The 23529-nt window shown below is 37.2% G+C and overlaps 1 protein-coding gene across 1 annotated transcript in view; it reads right to left on the reverse strand.

Annotated features, from left to right (window-relative positions):
- The window catches only part of LOC107224455 (PH domain leucine-rich repeat-containing protein phosphatase 2), a 99719-nt gene that overhangs the window by 50766 nt on the left and 25424 nt on the right, over positions 1-23529 (reverse strand). The window contains exons 4-5 of the mRNA XM_046732959.1: positions 8757-8891; positions 1192-1427 (exon numbers count right to left, since the gene is read on the reverse strand). Of these exons, the coding sequence (XP_046588915.1) occupies positions 1192-1427; positions 8757-8891 (371 nt within the window). The remainder of the gene's footprint in view (positions 1-1191; positions 1428-8756; positions 8892-23529) is intronic.

Consider the following 23529-nt stretch of genomic DNA (forward strand, 5'->3'; position numbering starts at 1 on the left):
ATTCCACCACCCTCCGCTCGGTTCGCATAAAATACATATTTATAGCGGATAGTGATTGTGCGATCGCGAGCTTTTGGGGGAAACTGTTTACAGCCCGTGTCGGGTCGCGATTTATTTATGTAGTTATCAGAACAGCTCGGTGTAGGCTTTTGTCATCATTCGCGGTAATAAAAGCCGGTTATATTCTGATTCGGTCGTTACACGTTTTCAAACGCGTAAAACACTCGCGATTTTACCCCGCATGCATTGCAGATTATGATTACCCAGTCATTATTTTGCGGACATGAAATAACGTGGCTTTATTCAATAGAGTGTCAATTATGGTTCGTACGTTGAGATATCGGAGTCGCTAATTGGAAAATTGCGGAAAAAGACTAATTGTTACCAAAGAGTTCGTTAATTTTGAAAATTACTATAAAAATGGTATCAATTAGCGAAAGTATACCTACCATATTTTGCGATTGCGAAATTTACCTTACATCACATCGGTTTTGAATTTGAAATACATATCGTTTATTGTGTAAAGAGGAATAAACAATCGTATGGGATGTCAACGAACCATGAAGAATACATCATTTGTCCGTAGACGCAAATGTTCAAATCAATCCAATTGTATATCTAATTCTAATTTTAATGAAATCATGCGAATGTAAAGTGTTGTAAACTTCAGGCTTTGTGATGCCGAATAGACACACTGAGAAAAATTTCTTTTCTTACAGTCACTAGAAAAATTCAGTAAAACGTGTATCGTTAAAAAACCTGTTTGAATATTGTTGGAATTACGAAAAACGAGGTACGCGTAACCATTTTTCGCTATTGTTGATCCTTTTTTGGTAATTGTAACGCGAAATCAGTTTGTTCGGTTAACTCTACTTTTTTAGTTAAACAAGGCTTTAACGTCAATTTATTGTTGCACAAGCAAGAGTTACAAGAAAATCTAGCAACAGTGATCGTAATGAGAAAGAATAGTAACGAATACTAGAGTTTCCGGTAACAGCTAGAAAACTAATTTTCATTTTCTACCTGGAACTATATTTTTCGATTTTTATTTTCGACAGGAAACGCGAATATTCTTCGAAAGTTTAAAGAGTCGTTCACAACGAAAAGCAATACCTACCTTTCTTGCATCACATCAGGCAATAGGAAGTAAAGAAATTCCGATTAAAAACAGGGATCAAAAAAATGGTTTACCTGCTTGAGCCAACCTCGCCAAAGGTCTCTGTCCCACGGATGATGGAAGCCAAGGTAGAGATGCCGCGTCTCGGGATGGTGAGGAGACTCTCGAGGACGAGGTCCTTGTCGGGGTGCTGTGATCCTCGGGTATCCCGTCACTCGAAGGACGAGCCTGCCCAGCCGCGATGGAGCACAGCAGACGGCGCTTCCGTTTCCTCCGAGTTCCATCCATTCCGGCGACGAGTCTGGCGACGCTGAAACGTTCGAGTGTAATATAAAATGTAACAGCGTTTTGCAAACTTTTCGAATAAAGGAAATCTCTCTTTAATCGCCATTCGTTTACACATCGATCGTTACATCTTTCAAAATTCTTATTATTTTAATTAATTGCAAACTCGTTTCCCCTGAAAAGTTAGAAGCTATATAAACTGAAATTTTCTTAAGATCGAATCATTTTTTTTTAATGCATTTATTTCATGCGTTTCTTTCTCACGTTTCCTCAATTTTAAGGAGTTTGGGTTTCAATTTCTAATCGTTTCTCGAAACAACATCGGAAGAGTGTTCAAAAGATAGATGTGACGAAACAAACAGAGGGTAAAAAATTCTACAATCTAGACTTTTATTAGGTTCCAAAACTCATCTAAGGAAAAAAAATTTCAATTTTATGTACTATAACAGCTTTGAAAAGGCTGCCACTTAATTACGGTTTGAATATTTATAAGTTTGCCAGTATACTTTCCGGTTTACTGAATATGCATGTCAGGTTAGGGAGAGCAGAGATTAAGTTGAGTATACTGGTTAAAAGGAAAGTCTTAATTTATGCAAAATATGACATTTTTGGTATATATATTTTTAGTTGGTCTTCATATTTGTTCGAAAAAAATTAAAAACAGAGTAAGAAAATTCGGTGTGAAGAGATTAGGACAAAAAAAAAAAGGAATCAGAAGCTGTAGCGTTTCCTCGGAATGAAAAAAACAGCGATTGAAGCGTTACGTCTTTATGGTTTCAATGCTGACGTTAAAAACAGGACTGTAAGATTAATCGAGCACTTGAGTCCGCTCTCTCGCTTCGCCTATATCCTGTATCTGTATACCTTATAATACAAAGACATATGGGGCATTCCACCCTGAATCGATCAAGGTTTGACCATGAACCTCTTGGATTTGGTCGGCGATTTTTTATATTGTTGTTTCGACCACGAAAAGTACTCAGATTTATTTCACGTTTCTCCGAGTAATATTCCTTTACCTACGATTTTTGAAGATTGTTCCCAATCAAGTTGAAAAATAATTAAATAGCTTCGGAAAATACTGAAGGACTTTTCAAAAATCTTAGGTCATGTATAAAAATGTTCAAGTAGCAGTCCCCAATAGGCGGATTATGCGTTCTAATTCTCTCACAATTTTCTTTCTCTAAAACTCTGAACAAAGAGTGGAATCAAAAGCCGGTCCATTCTGAATCTATGCTTAAGAATTTTTACATATGGCGATTTTTAGAACTTTTTAAAATATCTTTAAGTTGCGTCCAAAGACACGGAAGTTTTTCAAAATCATAAGCAAAACGAATTTAATCGAAAAAAAGTCTGAAAAATATATTTAAGTACTTTGTGGTTACAAAAAAAAAAATCCAGAATCTCGAACCAAATTCATGAGGTTGAGGGTCAGACTCTGGTCAATTTGGCGTGGAATGTCCCATATATAAGGATCCACCGAGTTTCGGCAAAATGCTTTTGGGGACAAGGCGCTCTGCGGCGAGATGAAAACTTTATAAACGTCAAAAGTTTTTCACCCCGTATTCGGTGGGGAAAAAGGCGGGAATACCTACGCCGAGAAACGGGAAGCGGGCTTAGGAGAAACTTTTTGTGGGCATTGGCTTATTGGACCCAGTCCGATTCACCCCGCAAACTTCATGAGGGATGCTAGTTACACATCCTTGGTATATTTACCAACGTGTTCACCAATCTTCAACGCGGAATTCAGTTCAAAACTCAGTTTAAACTTCGGTTTAAACAGTTATCGCTGATTCGATTGACTCTGTATGTTCCGCAAGAATGGCGGAAGAAAAGTTTATCGGAAAACGAACGTAACTTAATACGTCAATTTTTAAGTTTATTTTTTCACTGTCTGAGATTTGATATAAATTTCTACCAAGTCAAATAAGGCAACGTGATTTTGACCTTCGGTTGATAAGATTGTTGGTAAGACAGTGCAGTTTTGACCTTCGGTCGGTACAGCAGGGATCGATAGCGGTGACATCACCGCTGAAAAGGGTTTAAGTCCGGGCAGGATGTCGGTAAGGGTCGGTAGTAGAAATCTGTATTTAGAACCAGCCTTGTATTGCTACTGTCAAATTGTTTTATACGATTTTTATCCTTGGCTGATGAAATGTAATTGAAAATTCCCAGAAATTGTCGATTTTGCAATTTTGCATCTACAGACGAGCGTAAAGATACGGAATCAATTTGAAATGCCTAATTGATTTTGAATACACACGTGATTGCATTACCAATATTGAATCAAATTTCAACAACATAATAGTTGTTGAATTGTTACATTATCAAATAAAATTTCAGAAAAGTCCAATAAATCTCTCAATGAAATTTTAAAGACTGTTTCAGCACAATCACGTCATGATATTATCAAATCAATTTCATTTCATATCATCAGGTCCAACGATTACCGAATAATTTTAAATGTATTATGAACTGAAGGTCAAATTTCAAAGTGATCCTGATTGCGCTACGTCTTCGAATTTGAATCCATCAGGATTACCGAGTATAAGCTATACGTTTCGAAAAGATCAGTTGAAGCAAAATCAGGTCAGCTTGATCGTTGTGAGTTGTAAAGATATTGCAATTTTCACACAAGAAACACAATTGATAACAATTCCAGTTAAAAATCCATCTACCAATTGTTCAAAATAATTATTTCTACCATGTCTTTGCTGATGAATATAAATAGTAAACTTGACGTATCAAACGTGATTGAAATCCATTTCAAAAACTAACAAAGAGGTAATGAGATGAGGAAAATTCAACATTCGAATACAAGATTTTCATTAATTGTTTACCAGCTTTAAAACCCTCACTCGCCAAAGTTCGCTCGGGGTCCGATGCCTAGCGTAGCTGGTTTTTTGTGCTCGTGCGTTCGCTACGCTCGCTTACTCGTTGTCAGTGTTTTACCAGATGATACGAGATTTACCAAGTACCTCACACCCTTGATGCTTGAGGATTGTTCAATAGGTAATAAATGTTAGTCAGCTCGTCCGTGAAGTCGAGTTTTATCCAGTAGCGGACCTCGAGTGCAGTAACTACAAAGCGCTAGTCCTGGAGGTCAAAATCCACAAGCTAAAGGACTTGGACGAGCAAAACTACGGAGCTCTAGTCCTGGAAGTCGAGTTTCACCAGGTAGCGGACCCGGAGCGCAGGATCCAGGAGGTAGAGAACCCGGTACTCGAAAGCTGCGGAGCGCGATTCTCATACGTCCATTCTATTGCGCGGTTGTTTCCAGACTGAGGAATTCGGCTAGCTGATCACTGTAGATCGACGACGTCAAGAGGAAAAAAATTTTGGGTGACGTCACTTTCCGAACAACCGAACATCCAAAATTTCGTTTCGAACCTTAATACTATGTACGATATGACGATTTCAGTCTTACCGTGTAAATCTGCTCGTTGTGGGTGAAAAAAATAGATCGACATACGACACAACTAACAGGATACGAAGGTGTCATCGATCAAAAGATTACAACGATTTTATTACACGCCCACTTCCCGTGCAACAAGACCTCGTCATTTTCCACCACGCACGTGTATCCGGGCCATTGATATTCCAAAATAGTCTCTTAGCTGCGGCCTGGAGGGTTTCGTTGAGGCTCCGTCGCAAATCCGCGGAACTTTCGTACCTTATACCCGCCCACACCAAAACTCTTATAGCCCGGCACCTCGAACCCCTGCAGTGGCTCTGACTACGCGAACTGTATTATCTTTTTACGCGGAAAGTTTTGCGAAAATATTTGAATACGGCCCCGCGCTGCTCTCGAGTGTCTCAATTTAATCCCGAATTTATTCCCTTCAACCGAGAAAGAATACCAATTTATATCCCACCGCTATATCACCCCGGAAACCCGAGAACGCGCATTCCGTCTCCGTACTCAACCCCTTTCCTCGGAGCCTTTTTTTACCTCTTCTTTTGTTTTGTTTTTTTTTTGGTTTTAGTCGTTGTCAATTAATTTATGATTTTAAATTTAATTTATGATCGCTTGATTTTTCTAATTTTTTTCTGTTTTTTTTTAAATATTGAATCAAACGTTTTTGCAATTGTTTTCCATCCTTTAACTCGCAGAAACGGCAATATGTGAGGCATGGTTTAAATTTCGAATTTGAAAAAATCGGAAAGTGCCAATTTTCGAATGTTCCGGTGGCGAAACCTAAAGTAAAGAAATCATACTTTGACGAAATATAAAAGTTTCAAGTGGTCCGAGACCCGATGCTCAAAGTTACGAAAAGGCGATACTCCGACAAGTCAAAGTTCCGAAAGTGCGAAAGTGAGAAGATTTGAAAATCTGATACATTGCAACTTTGAATGATCGAAGATTTTCAATTCTGTGAATTTCTGGTTTGGTGAAATTTCACCACTTTAGTGTTTCTTTGTTTTGGATTTTCGATATTTTTACGTTCGGAATCCTGGTCATTCTGATTTTTGGATTTTCTGATTTTTCACACCCACTCGTTGAGTAAACTACGCTTTGTGATTATATTTTAATTTTAGGAATCTGACTCCACCGAAACCTTGCTTTTCGGAACTTTCCTCTATCGTAACTTGTATATTTTTGTAATCACGTATTTCGGAAGTTTGAGTGAACTTTGTTGTTTCGCAAAAGTTTGATTTCTTTACTTCAAGTTTCACCACCAAATAGTTCGGAATTAAGCGCTTTCGGAAATTCAACCTCCCCCCCCCCCCCCCCCCCCCCTCCCCCCGATATGTCGACATTATTCACGATCTATTATTACGCACATATACGAATAATGGTTGGATATGCTTATATTAAATATCCAGCCTTAATTTATACATCTAATACGTATTATACCGTGTATACATTACTCGAGGGAGTTTGATGGAGCTTGGGATCAAATATCGCGGACAAAAGCCACCTTGTTTTGTCAGACGACCGTTTGCTCCTTTTGTCCCTTTGTTATTCACGGAGATTTACAATTTCAATCTCGCCACGCAATTTCAATCTCGTCGCTCTCTTTCCTCAGGCATCAGTCCAGAAACCCTTCGATAACTACTTATATACAATGACAATAGAAATTGCATACGCTTTGATTCGAGCGAAATTTATCCGCGAGATTCACACAGCCCCGACAATTTTTTCATCATTGGATCAAAGCAACAAAGAATTGAGAACAAGAAAATCTGTTGTTTCATTCCATAAAATTTTACAAACCTTTTGTATACCGATGAAGTTGAAAGAATTTAGTTTTCAAATGCGTGTTCAAGACACTTTACAATTTTTCGAATTTTGTCCTGTAGAACAATAAAACTATCGAATAACAAAGAGTTATATTAATTTTTACAATTAATTTAGTTATTGAGTATTGTTGGGTTCGGTAACTTCAGATTCAATTGGTCAATATTTCTGCCCGTAATTTACTTCGCGAAGTCGAACATTTCAGGATCGTATTTCGTCAATTATATTCTTCGTCAATTTTTTCAAACACGGAATTACCTGACAATGATTTTTGCAACTGTTGTGTGTATATTGTAGACGGGATTTTTTTCCTAGAAAGTTTACATTCATTTTCTAGGAATATTTTATCATCCAACCCGTCACGGATCGAAGATTCAATTTGTACTCGATATTTGAAAGATGAATAAAAATCGCACAATTCACACACTGAGACTGAAAAATAAAATAGAACAAAACGGTAAAAAGAATTTCGCGAATGAAACAAAGTGTCTTGAGTTTATCATACAGGAGTAAGAATAAAAAATTTTCATATAGCGCTTCACTCGACGAAGTTTCTTTTATTTTACGATTGCGCGACGATACTTCTCATCGATCCATATGTGAAAAGAAAGGAAAAAAAATAACACTCAAATAAACTTTCTCTTTCTCTTCCAAAGTACAAGCATCGTAAAAATAAATGTTACGAAACCGGATATTTGATAGGTATGTTTGTAGCCGGATGATTCTGCGTCTTTGAGATTAGCGTTCCATTCGATCCGCACGATACGTTTAATTTTCTCGAATAAAATAAATTGAAGACGAGAAGTAAATAAAAAAAGATTCGACACAATTCAAAAAAACTGAGAACCAATCACTTTTCGAGGTGATTAACAGTGATAATATTCAGCGATCCGAAAAATTCTTGCGTATAACTAAATCTTTATGAAAAACAAAAACAAAAAAAAAATCAAATACACGTGACTTTTAATATTTATATTAAGGGGCCATTCACTCGTTGAAATCACAAACTCGTTTTTGATTATTACAATTGCTCGAAAATCGCTTGAAATTGTTCGAAATCGTTTGTCATTTCAATGAGAGAAATTTTTAGTTCCGTTCGTTGTGTATAGATAGGTCGGAAAAAAAATGGCAAGAAATTTTAAACCACTTGACACCTAATTCATGACGTACGGTCAAGCGTAAGCCAGGAGAGCTAGGAAAAGATCCCGGATAATCCCGAGACACGGACAAATGACACGGATTACTTCCGCTCGACTGACAAGTCGCACCAGAACCTCGACCATCCTTCTCAACTACCAACTGTCCCCGCATACTGGCTACAAAAATCACAAGCACGGATTACGGATTTTTTTTTAAGCCAATGTTCAACGTGCTAAATTACCAGGCTCAAGAAAGCAGGGACGACGATGACGATAATTAAAAGAAAGAAATAAAGGTTTAAAAAAATCGGGGAAAGAGAATAAATAATTAACTTGTCATGCAAGAAACGTATTCAAGCATCGGATGGGAAATTGTGCATTTACGGATGAGATTGGAAAGCCATTAATTTGGACATCAAATCAGTGGTGTTAATTCATTGATGTTACTGTCAAGTGATTTCCAAGTTTTTTGTTCGACAGAATCACAGGAAACAACAACAAATCATTGGGAATCAGTGGAAATTACTTTGGGGAACATTGGAATTACAGGATAGAGAAGAGAAGTTAATGGCTTAAAACCATTTGGCTTTTACTCGACGAGTCCATGATTCTGTGTTATTACAAAGAATTTTTCAGTCAAGTGCTTTGATTTACAATTTTATGTCGCCCTGTCTATGAATTTTTAAGTTCCTTGAGCGAGTGGCGTCGCAAATAAATTGTTTACGAAAAAATCAAGTCAAGAATGAAGTCGAGGTATCGTCCATTAGCAAAATTGACTTCGTCGATTGAAAATCGTCGATTCCACGATGTTTGCAGAGTTTTTCTGGTGCGATTGAATCGATCTAACTTGTACCATCAAATATGTCAATTCAATTTATCTGATCGAACTTCATCTTGTTCCGAAAGCTCTAGGAAAAATCGTCTTTAACTCAGGCCGCGAGTCGTGCATCTGATAATAAGGAAGAAAGCTTACCTGGATACAAGAAGAGTCGAGATCCGATGACGGCCAGGGGTCGCCTCTTCCACTGGGGAAAAACTAATCCCTTGAGAACGAGGACGTTGCCACATTGGCTGTAGCCGTTGAGTTCTGGGAGCGGAGCCGCAGGACCTGAAATTAATTTGATTTAAAATAACCGAGGAAAGCTTGGATTAGATTTAATAAAAAAAAGAGGGATAAATGAGGAGCGAGAAGCGGCTCATAAAACTGGCCGAAATAACAGCGACAATTTTTCACTCTTAAACCTATTATTACACGTTTGTTTTCATTTTTATCTCTATAGCTCTTCGTTCATCATCACCAACGTTATTTAATTTCTCAACGTTTATTATAATTTGAAAACCTACGCCGGGGTGAAAAAGTTACAAGGATTTATACATGGATTTGATAGAGTCTTGACAAATAATTTATTCTGTTTCAAAGATTCGTATTCGCTGTTTTCGAAAGCTTTGCATTTTTCCAAAACCTATTTTTTTTTTTTTAATTACTCAAATCGTTACGTTTTCTTTTTTTTTTTGAAAATTCCTCCATTACCTGGAAGACTGTCTAATTATTTCGTTTGATTTTAGTTCATTTTTCGTTTCGAGAAATCCTTCTTTTTTTTTTTCATCGTTTCAGAAAGAGTTGGGTCAGCCTAAAATTTACAAGACAAGCAGAGAATTTTTTTTCGCTATAGTTTTCAGTTTACAGGTTTGGACAAGAAAAATTTTCTGCAAATATAAGGAAAAAGTATCGACAATTCGATATTTCACCAGGCCTGTAACTTGCCAAATTACATCTTGCGAAATTATTTTTGGATAAATCCTCGGTCATTCCATAAATTACGAATTGGTACCCGAGATTTTTAACATTAATACAGTCAACGCGACTATAAGCGATTCAAACGAAACGTATTACGATAGATTTCTCGGTCGAATAATGATATTTATATTCCGTGCTGATATTGGTACCGCAATCGACGCCGTCAATATCAATTATTCGCGTATATTACATAAACAAGTAAATGTTAAAATACCCGAACTACACTGAAGCAGGATCTAGTTATCAGCTGTACGCGAAATTGCAACGTTCATGCGAATTTTGCATATAATACGATCATTCAGGCGTGTATCATACGTCACTTTACATATAATAAACATACGTATATGTATGTGGTAAAATGAGTAAACAGAGTACTGTATCTACACGTGTATATACATATACGCTTAATTTCGAGGGACATTTCATTTCTGATAATATTTTTTTCCGCAGGATGGATAAATATGCATAGTCTGGGAATAGCGAGGTGAAGCGATTCATCGGCGATTTCGCAGGCCTAAAAACACCGTAGAAAAATACATTTTTTACTCTACGCAGAGAGGCTCAAAGCGGTAATTTTAAAGCGGATGTGAAATTGAAAAAGAAAAAAACGGAAAATGATATTGGAAAAAATTCATACACGCAATGAACACGAATAAAATAGGGCAAAATAGACCGATGGGTATAAATAAAGGACGAAAAAAAAAAAAAGACCTCTTTAGATCCGGCAGAATTTTGTTCGACGAATGACGCGGGAAAAATTACCGTGAATAAAAAAAAAGAATTTTGCGAGAGCGAATAAAAGGTATAAATAAATGTATAAAAATCCCGGGGAGAGCGGAATGCAATTTTTTTTTTTCCTTCCTCTTATTCGATTTATCCCGTAATATGTAACAGTGAGAAATGACCGAGAATAAGCAGAGCCGACGCCTCGTTCAGAGAAATAAATAGAAGTAATAGCAGTAGGTGAACGGGCCGAGGTTGTGGACCAAGTTTTGAGCTCGTTTATAAACGGGGATTATACCTGGTTGTGGTACGAGCTCAGTGGCGTATCGGTCAGGCGCTATTCTCGCGAAAAAATTTGATGAAAATTCATCGAAGATATGAATAAAGTCTGTCTTGTCTTACGTTGTAAAGTTCAAAGTACACGTCGAAGGTGTATTAGAATGTTTTAGAACAGGAAAATGTATTTGTTTTTGGCTAACAACGGTCTGAAAATTGATATTTTTTTTTCAACTGAGAATCCTACACTTCTGTCTCATTTAAATAACGCGTAAAAAATTTAAGTTATATCAGTTTCTTCGCGGAATTTTAAAAAATAATCGTATTTTTATGGATACCATTTAATTGGAAAAAAGTTTCAGGTTTTGAAAGCTTGAATGCAATGTAATTTTCTTTGCAATCGTAAATATTGTCTGGTGCTCGTTAATTTTAGTACACACGGAATAGATACAAAAATTTTTGGAATGTTTTGTACAATGGAAAAACCATTATTGTTAGAATCAACGGAAGAGAGGATAGAGTTATACTTCATTTGAATATGCTTGTTAAGCAAATACTGCCGATAATCGTTCTTATGTAAAAACATTGTTCATTGGTTTATAGTCTGTAAATTAGTTCAAAGTTAATTTAAAGTTATTTCTAAATTTGTGATTGGTAGAAAATAAGTTCAAGTTTAATAAACAACCGCGCTTTTTTCACGGAATTGTTGTGGAAAGGGAGGAGAAGGTATTCGGTAAAAGATGTTGTAGAAATTGAAACGTTTTATGAATAATAAATAACGTTATTAACGAATTTCATATCGCTGGTATCATCAAGTGCACTGGAAAAGTTTATTTGAATTCATTATTCAGTTTAAGTCGTTCCATCTTTGTTGTAAAAGTTCATCAGAGAGATTCTGACAACTTTAGTTTATCTAAAAAGAAAAGTCTTCCAGAGAACTAAAGACCAGGATTTAATCAGCTGGAGATTTGAGAAATTCACAAAAAATAAAAAGGAAACATCTTAAACAAATCACCAATTTATCTTACGATAAATTAATAAGACTTCTCGTAACGAGCCAAATAAATAAATAATCGTAATAAGATAAAGTGGAAGACAAAAATTCGGGAAACAAACTTCCATCACACGTTTAAATATCGTTGTGACAAAGTTTATTTGGTTACTGATCAATTTCAATATCTTGGTTGTCGTGAATGTTCAATGCATCTGGAAAGCTTATTTTACATTCGGATTCTACTTCACAAGCGAATTATAAATAAGGGTGGACGTGATTAAAGACTCAAAATATTAAAAAATTAAAAAATTATTGCAAAGTCCTCGCTTAAGCAGAAAAACGAATATTGCCCTAATTTGAAACAGCCTAATGAACATGTAACAAGTAAATAATGCACGACGTAAACGAACTTGTGCAAATTTTCTTCTCTCGTGTTTTCTTTTCCTTAATTTTTACCGCCGTATTATTTTAACCCCCTTTGAGATAAAAGGTAGTTCCGTTTGACCAAAAAGCGGATAACTCGCCTGTTTCCCACGAAAGAGGGAGAAGAAACGACCTGAATGATTGCAAGGGGTGAACCGTTCTTCCCCTTTGCTGAGGATAATTATACGCTTGCTATTTTTAGTCCTTTTCTTTTCACACCGTGTTCGTTTCACTTTTTTTATTACTTAAAGTGACACGTACTAAGTCATTCGTCCCAAAATGAGAACGATGGCGATACAACCTTTTCTGCTGATTATTTATCTTTTGTCTGAACATTACGTGCTTATTTAAACACCAAGTGAAACGAATCAGGGATACGTAGAATGAGGAAAATGGAAAAATCTATGACAACTTTAGCAAAACACGATTACTGAGTTGCGTATTAATTCAGTCCATGGACTTTGATGGATACTCGAGAATTGATTTTTTTCTCCGACGAGATTTTGCAATCCACAAACATATTTCGACTCTCGATGAACACATTTTAGAACCTGGTTGAAAACACGGAAACTACTGGTAGTTAAGAAAATCCTATTTGAAGAATCATTCGAAGATTATAATTATGGGACAAAGATATTGCGAGATATTCCATTCGAGGGCAACGAATTTCACGTAACAGTTGACAATTTTGACAAAAATCGATGATCAAGTGGCGAAAACTTGAAAAAAAATTTTTAAAACACTTACCATTCTATGAAACAGGTAAAATGTAACCATATAGCACTCATTTACACTGATATTTGCTCTCACAATGATCGTTCGAAAGCCTTTGCAATTGCCAAAGCTTAATTATGTGGACAAAGAAATGTTGAAGATATAGAGGATAAGTTACTAGCTTGAGATTGTATTATGCAAATTTTATCACGTCTTCCTTCTCTCAAGTATTCGACAAGACTGACGAACTGAGCCGCTGAACAAGAATCAGTTATCCATTCGTAACAGTCACTCTGACACAAAAGAGCGCAATGTAAACATAAATAATCTAGGTTCGAAATATCATCCTTGTATACAATAAAGATTAGTTTTTGTACATACACCTTTATATATACATGTATATATATGGGGTATTCCATGTCAAATTTACTATATATATATAGAGTAAATTTGACATGGAATGCCCCATATATATATATATATTGATTTTTATTTTTAGATTTTTAAAAACGACCGTTTTCGAAATGGGTTTGAACAATATTCAAAAAAAAAGGTTAGCGAAAAAAATTTGAAAAAATTCAGTAGTGCCTTTTTTAGATGGTAGAATTGTACAAAAAATCGCGGAACGAATCAAAAATGGTGAGGAAAAAAAGGGGTAAATTTTACATGGAATGCCCCATATATATATATGCATATAAGAAACCAAGAGAAGATTGCCGATTTCATTCGCTTGATAAATCGCGCGGTGAAAATACATTGAATACACTCTCTGCTGAGTGTAAATTTTCATGTCGTCCCTGGCGTCGGTCACGTCGTAATCCTGAATTATCGAATGGGTTAAACGGAGTGCAGAAGCGGTGAAATCGTAGAATGCGGATTATTAGGGGGATGTAAGCTGCACGGAGAAATTATATGGAATTGTTGCATCCAGTTTGAAACACGCGGACACGAGTACACGGATATTTTCGCCTGATATACGTGCAAAATCGCGTCAGGTGAAAATGCAATTAAACAAGGGTGGCATCCCGGAGTCGGTGGGACATCCAGAGAGAAGAAGAACTTCTCGGGTTCCGCAGCGACGCGGACAACTTTTATAATTAGCGGAAAGCCTGCAGCACTATTTCTCCAAACTTCTCGATCCCGTGCCGCTCTATATTTCAGCGACCGACCACCCTTCCTACCGTTCCGCTTTTACGCTAATAAAAACAGCTTTGTCACCCACCAATGGCTCAGCTTCAAGGGTGGATTCGAATAATTCAAGTTAATGTAGCGATTCACGCTCGCCGAAGCGAAATTCGCGCGTTTTATGCAATTCGCTTTTAATCTAACGAAAGAACGATACACGGCAATATTACTTCGGTTAAGTTTTGTAAAAGGTACTTCAAAAGTGGTACCTAGGTACGGGTATTGTTTAAGAAATATACCCAGATACAGGTTCAGGTGTTCAAAATTTATCCGTACACTGAGAAAAATTTCATTTCAAAAACCTAATGCGTCCCTCTTTTTCTGCAGTTTTTAGTAAAATCTGCTCTGTTATACCCTTCGTGCTTAAGAGTGATGTAAAGAAGTCATACACTTATATAAAACACTGCAATTAGTCGTCCGATGCGTGTTATTAGCTTTCAATATTATTATATTCAGGAAAAAGTAAACGTTCAAACATGTTATCAGATCATTTATTTCTCGTTTGAGTCAATATTTACTCTTCAGCGTTGAACGCAGGTTCCGCTGGAAAATTTTTACGCAACTAAAGGACTCTACATTCATATCTTTCAGGTACTCCTAAAATGTTCCCAGGTATAAAAAAGGTACTTTAACCAGGTACTTCGTAACTATGTTTTTGGTGTTTTTCATTGATGAAATTCAAACTGGCGATGTTGGAAAATTGAAGAAGAAGAAAAAAAAAAATGATACCAACGTGCATGACCTACAATTGCCGGTACGTGTACAAGCGATCGAATAATCCATAATCCTGCATTCGACGTGCGATTATTCGGACAGGTATGCGTATAACATCGGAGGTGTGATACGTTCGCGGAAGCGTAATATGCAACGGATTAATTCACGCCGCGTTTTCGCTAAAAGGTATAAAATTAATGGACTAGGGGAGATTCCATTTCATGAAGATTAACAAACAGGATAAGACGCCTGCGAGCAGGGATCAGACGGGCAACGCTCGTTAAAATGCAACGCAAGTCAGAGTGAACTTCATTCGTTCTAAATTTGATCTCGTTTGCGGGAAAATTTTTTAATAACATCTGCTGACGAAAATGTTATTCGCATGATTACATCGAATTGTGGTTACAATATGTACCTAGTGACGTTATGTTGTGTAGTATGAAAAATAGTAAACAATATCAATTACAAGATAATGATGTTGGTAATGATATGCGTATGCGGCTGATATTAATAATAATAATAATAATGATATTAACTTAAGCCTTCGCTGCTTAGGTCTAAATTCAGTTATTATACCCGTTTCTTTTATTGTCAGTATTTCGTAATTGATTAAGAGGGAAAGAATTATTTCAGGGCTTGCAGATTTTCGCGTAGAAGACTCTCTCGTAATATTGTTGAATTTGAAATTCCAATAAAAAACCTGTCAGCATCAATAGAATCGATTTAATAATTTTGAACATGCTTGTTGAATGAAACCTTGAAATCAACTTATTGTGGCGCCAAGATCAAAGTGTTGTAATAGTTAGTTATAATAAAATATAATAAAGAACGGTAACACATACTAGATTTTTCGTTTACAGTTTCGAAACTCATGTTCATTCTCTATAACGAGAACTGTACTTTTCGGCTATGGTAAAATAATAAAAACAGTCAAGGACTGTGCACTGAAAAAAATTTCATTTGTTATAGTAAGTAGAAGAATTCAGTAAAACAGGTATCGTTGAAAAAACTGTTTAAGTATTGTTGGAATTAGGAAAAACGATCTACTCGTAACCATTTTGCGCTATTGTCGATCCTTTTTCGGTAATTGCAACGAAAAATCAGTTTCTTCGGTTTACTCTACTTTTTTAGTTAGACGAAGCTTTTACGTCAATTTATTGTTGCGCAAGCGTTAAATTTTCGCAGCATTTACAAGAAAATATAGTAACAGTGATCGTAATGAGAAAGAATAGTAACGGATACTAGACTTTCCGGTAATGGTTAAAAAACTAATTTTCATTTTGTACCTAGAACTATATTTTTCGACTGTGGTAAAAAATGAAAATATTTAAGGAGTGATCGGTAACCGTAACTAAAAATTTCTCTCAGTGTGTAGCGTAGTAACTAAAAAAAAAATATAAAATTTTTTCGGCGCACCGTTTTATATCACTTATATATATATGTACGAATCGTTGTTCACCCCTTGGTCAAATTTTCTTTTTATCGGTGCTATGTTTGGAAAAAGACGCGGCATCATAAACTTGGGGGTAAGTGCGAGGGGTGAAGTTGTGTCAGCCGGTGCCGCAGCCCATCTTTGGAGTCGTGTTTACCGAGGCGGACTCGAGTTATTTAATATGAGAGTAATCGAGCGTGATGCTGGTGATTCGATCCGCGTGTCTCACGCGTCATTGAGCTCACGTTCTCGATACCGAGGACGTCTTCTGTACACTTGGGCACCTGCCTTTCCTTAATTTCCCCCTGATAATTGCTGGTCCCGGAAAGAACTCATGGATTGCTCCAAGAAATATTGAAAACGGAATATTGATGATGGTTGAACAGCCAGTAAAATGGTCTTTAACAACTTGTGTTATAACATTGTCAAATGGTTGATCACTCGTCAGATTTAACAATCACACGACTTCAAAAGATCCTACACGATTGCAACGATTTCAAAGAATCTGAGTGATTTCATTCGATCTCAGAGGATTTCAGATATTTCATGTAATTTTATTCCGAGATTTCACTATCAGATGATTTTACAGATTTTATAAGACCTCATAGGATTCAGGGATTTTAGAAGGTTTCAAAGTTTTTAAAGATTTCAAATGATTTCACAGAAATTTGCAAGGTTTTAATGGTTTCCAGAATGGTTTTCAGGATCTCAGAAGATTTTATAGGATTTTAGAGATGCGTGTGATTTCATAGACTTCATGGATTACAGATGTTTTCACAGTATTTCGTAAAATTTCACAGGGTTTCCAAGGATCTCATATGACTTCAAGGATCTTATGCGATTTCACAGTTTTCGAAGACTTCAAAGGCTTTCACAAGACTTCACAGAATTTCGTAAGGTTTTAAAGAACACCAAAGGATTTTAGAAGATTTCGTAATATTTCAGAGACGTCGTACGATTTCAGACGGTTCTGTAAGATTTCATGGGATTTCAATTTCTCTGAAGAGGCTCAGAAATTTAAAAATTTTTCAAAAGATTGCATGAGTGATGTAAATTACATATTTCAAGGATGTTTGACCCTCGGGCGTGATTAATTCTTCAAATATTGATGACGGCCTATCGATATTGCTTTGAAGTATATCTGTCAAGATCTGTTCCACCAATGATCTATAAATGTACCAGCACTTGGAAAGAATATTGTTTCCGTTTGAATTTCGGCACTCTGATGTGAAAGACAAAGATGTCTGGAGCGTATTTGCTCATCAGCTTGGCTAGAGCGATAAAATTTTTTCTCTTTGTTTGAAAAGCAGAAAGCCACTGGGAGGATATTGAGCTCACAATTAGAGTAGACTGCAAGTCTTGGGATCTGTGGTTAAATGAGAACTGAGCACTAAGCACCAAGTTTGGATTGGAACTGTTTGCTAGCTCGGTTTGCTGGCAAGTTTCAATGTCTCACATGATAAAGGACAGTGTTTTCGAGGTGGAATTAGTGTCAGGATTTGGTAAATTTGCTCGGATTGATAGCTTCGGATTTGAAAGTTAGACGTGGATAGGAATTCCTAATCGTTTCTAATGCTGGTTAAAGCTCTGAATAACATCGTGTGTTAACAATGTATGATTTGACTGTGGGAAATGAGGGGCTGTTTGTTTAAGAGAATCGAGTATCCAATCGGTCGAATAAGTCGGTACGAAATCAGCAGAGAACCGACGTTGAGGATCGTTGACAATTACGCTAAAGCATTTGAAATCGATTGGAAATCATTTGGAATCGGAATGAGTCTTAGGACTTCAAACAGGGAATCAATTCAAACAGCTGTGAAGACCATTGAAAAACGAAGCCAAATAACTTGCAATCAGTTTTCGTGAAATAACAATCAGTTTAATTTTGTGCTCGACACTTGACTAACCGGCCAGCACTTGGTCATGTGATTGAGTTTAGAATTTAATATCTAGAGCCGTAATTGATCAATTCAGAAAAATATGCATCCATTCAACACTTCGCGTAATGCTTGTTTACGTGAAGAGTCCATGTAAGGGTCAACCAGAAGGGTCCATCAGAAATTTCAAATTCTCTTCACTCATAAGGTTGATTGCGCTCGATCAAATTATTTTTCTAGTTACTACAACAAACGAAATTTTTCTCAGTGCAATGGATTCGCTGGATACGGATCTTGAAATCAGTTGTGAAAGGTCCCGAATATCACTGGTTTTCGAAAAAGGTAACTAACATTTTTCATCCTGTATCCCCACTCTTTTTTCAACCGTTTCCTAATCGATATAAATATTCAAAATCGGTGCGCAAATTTATCTTCAATGCATTGTACTGTATATCAAAACTCGTCAATCACTTCATCGTTTTTCTTTTATCTCGTACAACTCATTTTGCAAGCTCGCTGAACCTTCTCCTGAAGCTTCCGTCGCTCTTAAGCTGTAAATTTAATGCAATTCGCCTAAACGCTTCCCATCAGGTTTCTATGTGCCTGTGCATTCACTCTCCGAACCCTTGCTATCCGAGTATGTACTTTTAACGCGTTTCAGAAGCTCAAATATGTTCAGCGCTATTCCATTCCACTCCATTCTGCTGTGGACGAACAAATATTTAAGCAGCTCATTAAGACTCGTTTTCACGATGAATCCTCAACTCGTCTATATCAACTCGCTAAAACTGTTTCCAACTAATTTACACAACGTCCAAAACTCGGACAGTCGACGTTTCATTGGAGAATTTTGTTTTATGCAGGTTTTTATGCATTCGAGCTTTTGGTCTCCTCTAGAAATCGAGAGAGGAATAAATATTCAAATAATCCTTTATACCGACGGCACCGAGACGTAAGAGCGAATCGATGTCAGCAAACGGCTAGCCCTATTTACTGTCGGTGGTATTTGCACGGCTGAAGTAAGCTCACCGAAACGGAAATACTGAAAACCGAGACTTGAGACTGACCTGGTCAGCCCCTCGGGCTGACTTAAGAGTTGTCAAAACCACTGAAATTACGATCATGCCTTATACCTGTTACAATTTTCCGCTTAATTTATTCGAGGCATTTCACGTGGATAATTTGAAATCGGTAGATTTATGTATTATATTATGCGATTTAGGAGAGCAGAACAAGTGGATTACATAAATTTGCGAAAATACGCCTGTTCAATTTCGGTTGATCTGCAGTTGGCAATTTTTCACAATTTTTTTTAGAAACAAGGTATTTTTTAATTATAATTTAGTTGATTCATCATCAGTCTCCAAATTATCGTAAATCTCGGTTCTACACAGCATAGATAGAAGAGGTTTAAGGTCATGTGGAAGTCCTACCCTTATCGACCGAGCAAACTCTCCCTTCTTCTTTCCACATCGAATAAACAAATGAACGGAAAGGGTTCCAATTTTGACAGTGCATCCCTCTTTAATTACGGAAATTCAGGAAATTTCCTCGTATTCCGAAAATTGTAAAAAAAATGTGTGGCTTTTGACACGTGTTACTATTTCCAGATTTCCGAATCTTTTATTTACGAAATTATTTTAACTCCTAATTTTCATTTTTCGTTTAGCGACCTCAATCATGAAAACAGCCTCACGATGTCTTCTCTTATTCCTCGTTCTTTCCGGAATTGCGGAAAGTATCTCAACTATTTACTTTTTGGCTCCTGAAATGCAGGAAAGGTGGAAATAGTAACACGTGATAAACAATCGTACATTTTTTAAACAATTTTTGGAAACGATCAACTTTCTTGAATTCTGCTACGAAAAAGCGATGCACCGTCAAACTTTGAACCCATTCCGTTCGTTTGTTCATTCAATATAGGAAGAAAAAGGGTGAGTTTGCTCGGTCGATAACGGTAGGACTGCTGCATGACCTTAAATGAAAAAATTGTCTGGTCGATGACATTTCAATACTAGTTTATGCACATCCGTATTTAGGGAAATATCTGAGCTACCGAAATAATCGCATCTAAAGATGGTTCTAACATTCAATAAAATGAAGTAGCACTTGAAAAACGCATGGCTAATGTTTTTGGATGTACTGACAACATCACGTCTCATAGAATGAGGAAAATCGTTGAGGTACACTTCGGGAAGTTTCCATGTCAGTTGCTTGCCTGACCTAACGATAAGCTCGGAGTTAAATCCAGCAGCGTTTGCGTAGTTATAAGGGAAAGATTTGACCGAGCAGGCGTTCAGGAGTGTCCGTGATTACGTCGGATCCGAGGCGGAGTGAGGAACACGTATGCCAGAAGGCCGTTAGCCACATGGCAGTACGCAGGGAGACTTGCGGTGAGTCGTACATGGAGTCCTCCACCTTTTCCACTGGAACATTAACCCAGAAATATGAAACCCACGCCAGAGCTCAAGAGCTTAAAAGCAGACGACAAAATGAGCCCGAAATAATCTTCGCAGTTACATGCGGGACCTCTACAGCCTTACAGTTTCAAACCACTCATCTCTGTGATCCGCCGAAAACAAGAGAGGGACCACGTAGGGTTGAAAATTTTGGAAGACTTCATTGAAGAATCCCGCAGAATTCTCATAGGAATTGGCTCGAATCGGTCGAATTGGCTAGATTTTCAGTATCTTATAGTACATATCCTTTCGATGAAAAGTTCTAATGGACATAAATCCCAAAAATCAGCAGTTTCCAAGATACAGGCTTGGGAAGCAAGGTGTCTATATTTTTTGATATCTATGGATTTCGTGATTTCCATGAATTGTAAAACCTCGAGGGGACTTGAAATCAAACAAATCATTCAAAAAACTGCATGGTCGATTCTTAAAGATAGGCAGGAAGTTGTGATTGATTCCATCAATGCATTGATTACATCCGTGAACTCGCTGGTTTACTGGAAGGAAGTGCAACGTCAGATTTCGCGTGAAGAACGAGATCCTCCTACTCTTGCAATAATCGAATTGTACTGTTTTCGCACTGCGAATCAGCTTTGTAATTTTTGAGTGTCATATTTGGTTTCAAGTCCCCCTTGAAGCTTTGTCATTCGTAAAAATCGCGTAATCCATAGTTATCAATAAATCCGTACACTCCACTTTCGAAGCCTATATCTTGGAAATCACTGACTTTTGGGACTCGTGTCCATGAGAACTTTTGATCGCGAGGATATTTACTATAACACACTAAAAATCCAGCCAATTCGACAGAGAGCCAATTTCCATAACGATTCTGCGGAGTCCTTTCCACAAACTTCAGGACGCTTCGTGAGATGGCGAAAATAATGAGAAGATTGGGAAAGAGTTGCATGCACTAGATTTCGGTGATGGCTATTCGGCCGAGTCAGCTCAACGGTCTTCCTCTTCTATCTTAACTTTCGGTTTTTTCTTCTCCCTCCTCTCTTTTCGATCAATTTTTACGGAGGGTCGATCCGAGCGTCGAGACGTGTCATCGATGAAGAATTTCATCGTCCACCTCACGCCGGCTTGCTGCGAGGTCGGAAGTCGTGTTCTGGTGGTTTGGCGCAGGTTCTTTTCATGGCCGTGCAGAGGGTATGAGACTCATTCAGCCAGGATAAGCGAAGTGATGGTTGAGCGAGAGAGGCGATCGAATGAAGAGGTTTTTTTCCTTCCACTTGTCATAATCTCTTACCGAGATCTCGCCCTGCCCTCCAGACTATTGGTCGTCGTTTCGAAGTTTGTCAACCGCCAGTCGCGGGTCGATATTTCAAACCCGTGTTATAGTCAAGGTCACCTTCGTATCGCCTCATAAGGATACCGTGACCATAAGTCAGCGTTATTGGAAACTGAAATTACTTAGAAAATTATTCTTTACCTGATGGGTTTCAGTGATTTGATTGGTCTGTGCTACGAAAATTTAACTCCTGAAATCTGACCACATATTTCCATCAAGTTTTAATGCCAAGTAGTATTTTTCTGCTGTACCAATAGAAAATTCCATAATCGGATTAACTCGAAATTTGAATCTTCATATCAGAGGAATGGCTAACAGATGACTAAGGTAGATTGTCAACTTAGATACAATTTTTGAGAGATGCATTTTACTCAATAACTCTCAAAAATAACAGACGTTTGTGGATAAGTTTTGGGAGTAATTTCAAAGTCCTAACATATCGGGACCATTGGTTCAAGATTTTGAAATCTCATCTTCAAAATTTCAGTGTCAGTTCCCAGTAAGCTCAAATCCAACTTTAACCAGTAAAGTTCTTACGAATTTGGTTACGTGTATTTTAATTGGAACGAGTGACATCAACAAAGGATCGGGCCAATTGGAATTGATTATAATGAGTATCGTAGAAGCGGACATAGCCCATCGATTATCTGATCCCAATAGCCATGATCTTTAAGCCTTGGATATCGAATACTCGGATAAGATTCTATGAAAGGCATGAAAGGCGTTAAAAGTGAAGAGAGTCTCGATAAGATTTTGATGAGTAGGTGTATGCATTTCTACTGGCTAACAACGATGCCTGCAGGCTTTGCCTTGATTCTTTTCATCGAGAAGGGTGGCTTTTGCTGACAAGTGACACAATCGACGCAAAGCCGGGGCAAAATAATGAGGAGAGGATATATCGCTGATCGAAGATGTGAAGAAAATGGCCGAGTGCCGCGGGCAAACAACGAATATTCAATGATAACTACAGACCAAAGCCCGCGATCGATCGAGCCTAGTGGCATTCAATGTGCGAGGTCATAATGAACTGTTTGCGAGAGGGTGCGTAATTGTAGACATGACGATTGTTTATACTATGTTTGGGATGGCAACGCGGACTCGAATTCGGTGATGTTGTCGAGTCTGACATGACAATTAAGGGACTGCGATGAAACAAAGCTCGCGAACCGGAACCCCAAATCACTGACGTTAATGCTGGAAGTTTTGGGAACGTGGAACTCTCGTTCAGAATTTTGCTGTCGATCAAACTTTAACGGTTCTAGGTATAGGCGAACGTCTTTGGGCGAATAAAGACCAAACGGCATTGTTATTTTTAATTTCCTGTGAATTGAGAATCAGAGCTGCTAAACCTGTTGGTTTAAGTTTATATATAATGAACGAAAAACATTTGAATTCAAGAATATATCAATTTAAAAGGTTCTTAACAATGGTTTATTGCTCTTTGAAATACGTAGTTTTGAATGAAGATATTGATTTTAATTCCTACAGGCGGATACATATATTTAAAATCGTCGTATATCTACTTTAAAGACTGCAATCGGAGAGATTGTTGAAGGAATCTTTTTTATTGCGGATATTGAACAAAAATGAAATATTCACTTTTCGTATGTCCTAGAATAAAAATTAAAATCCTAGTTCAAAACTTTCGTTCAAGATTCTATTTTTACTTTTTATTGACGAATGATATTTGCGTTCACTTAAGGTGGCCATTGGGATTGAGAGCAGAGATGCGATTTCGAATTGTGTTAACTCAGTATCGACTCTTTGAAATGCCTCAAACAAATATTGAAAACAAATGAGAAGTGAAATCGTAACGTATAGTGTAATGTTCAAGGCTTAGGTTTATTCTTCTCATACCAG

Source organism: Neodiprion lecontei, chromosome 2, assembly GCF_021901455.1.
Source record: "Neodiprion lecontei isolate iyNeoLeco1 chromosome 2, iyNeoLeco1.1, whole genome shotgun sequence".
In the NCBI taxonomy this organism is placed as follows: Eukaryota; Metazoa; Arthropoda; class Insecta; order Hymenoptera; family Diprionidae; genus Neodiprion; species Neodiprion lecontei.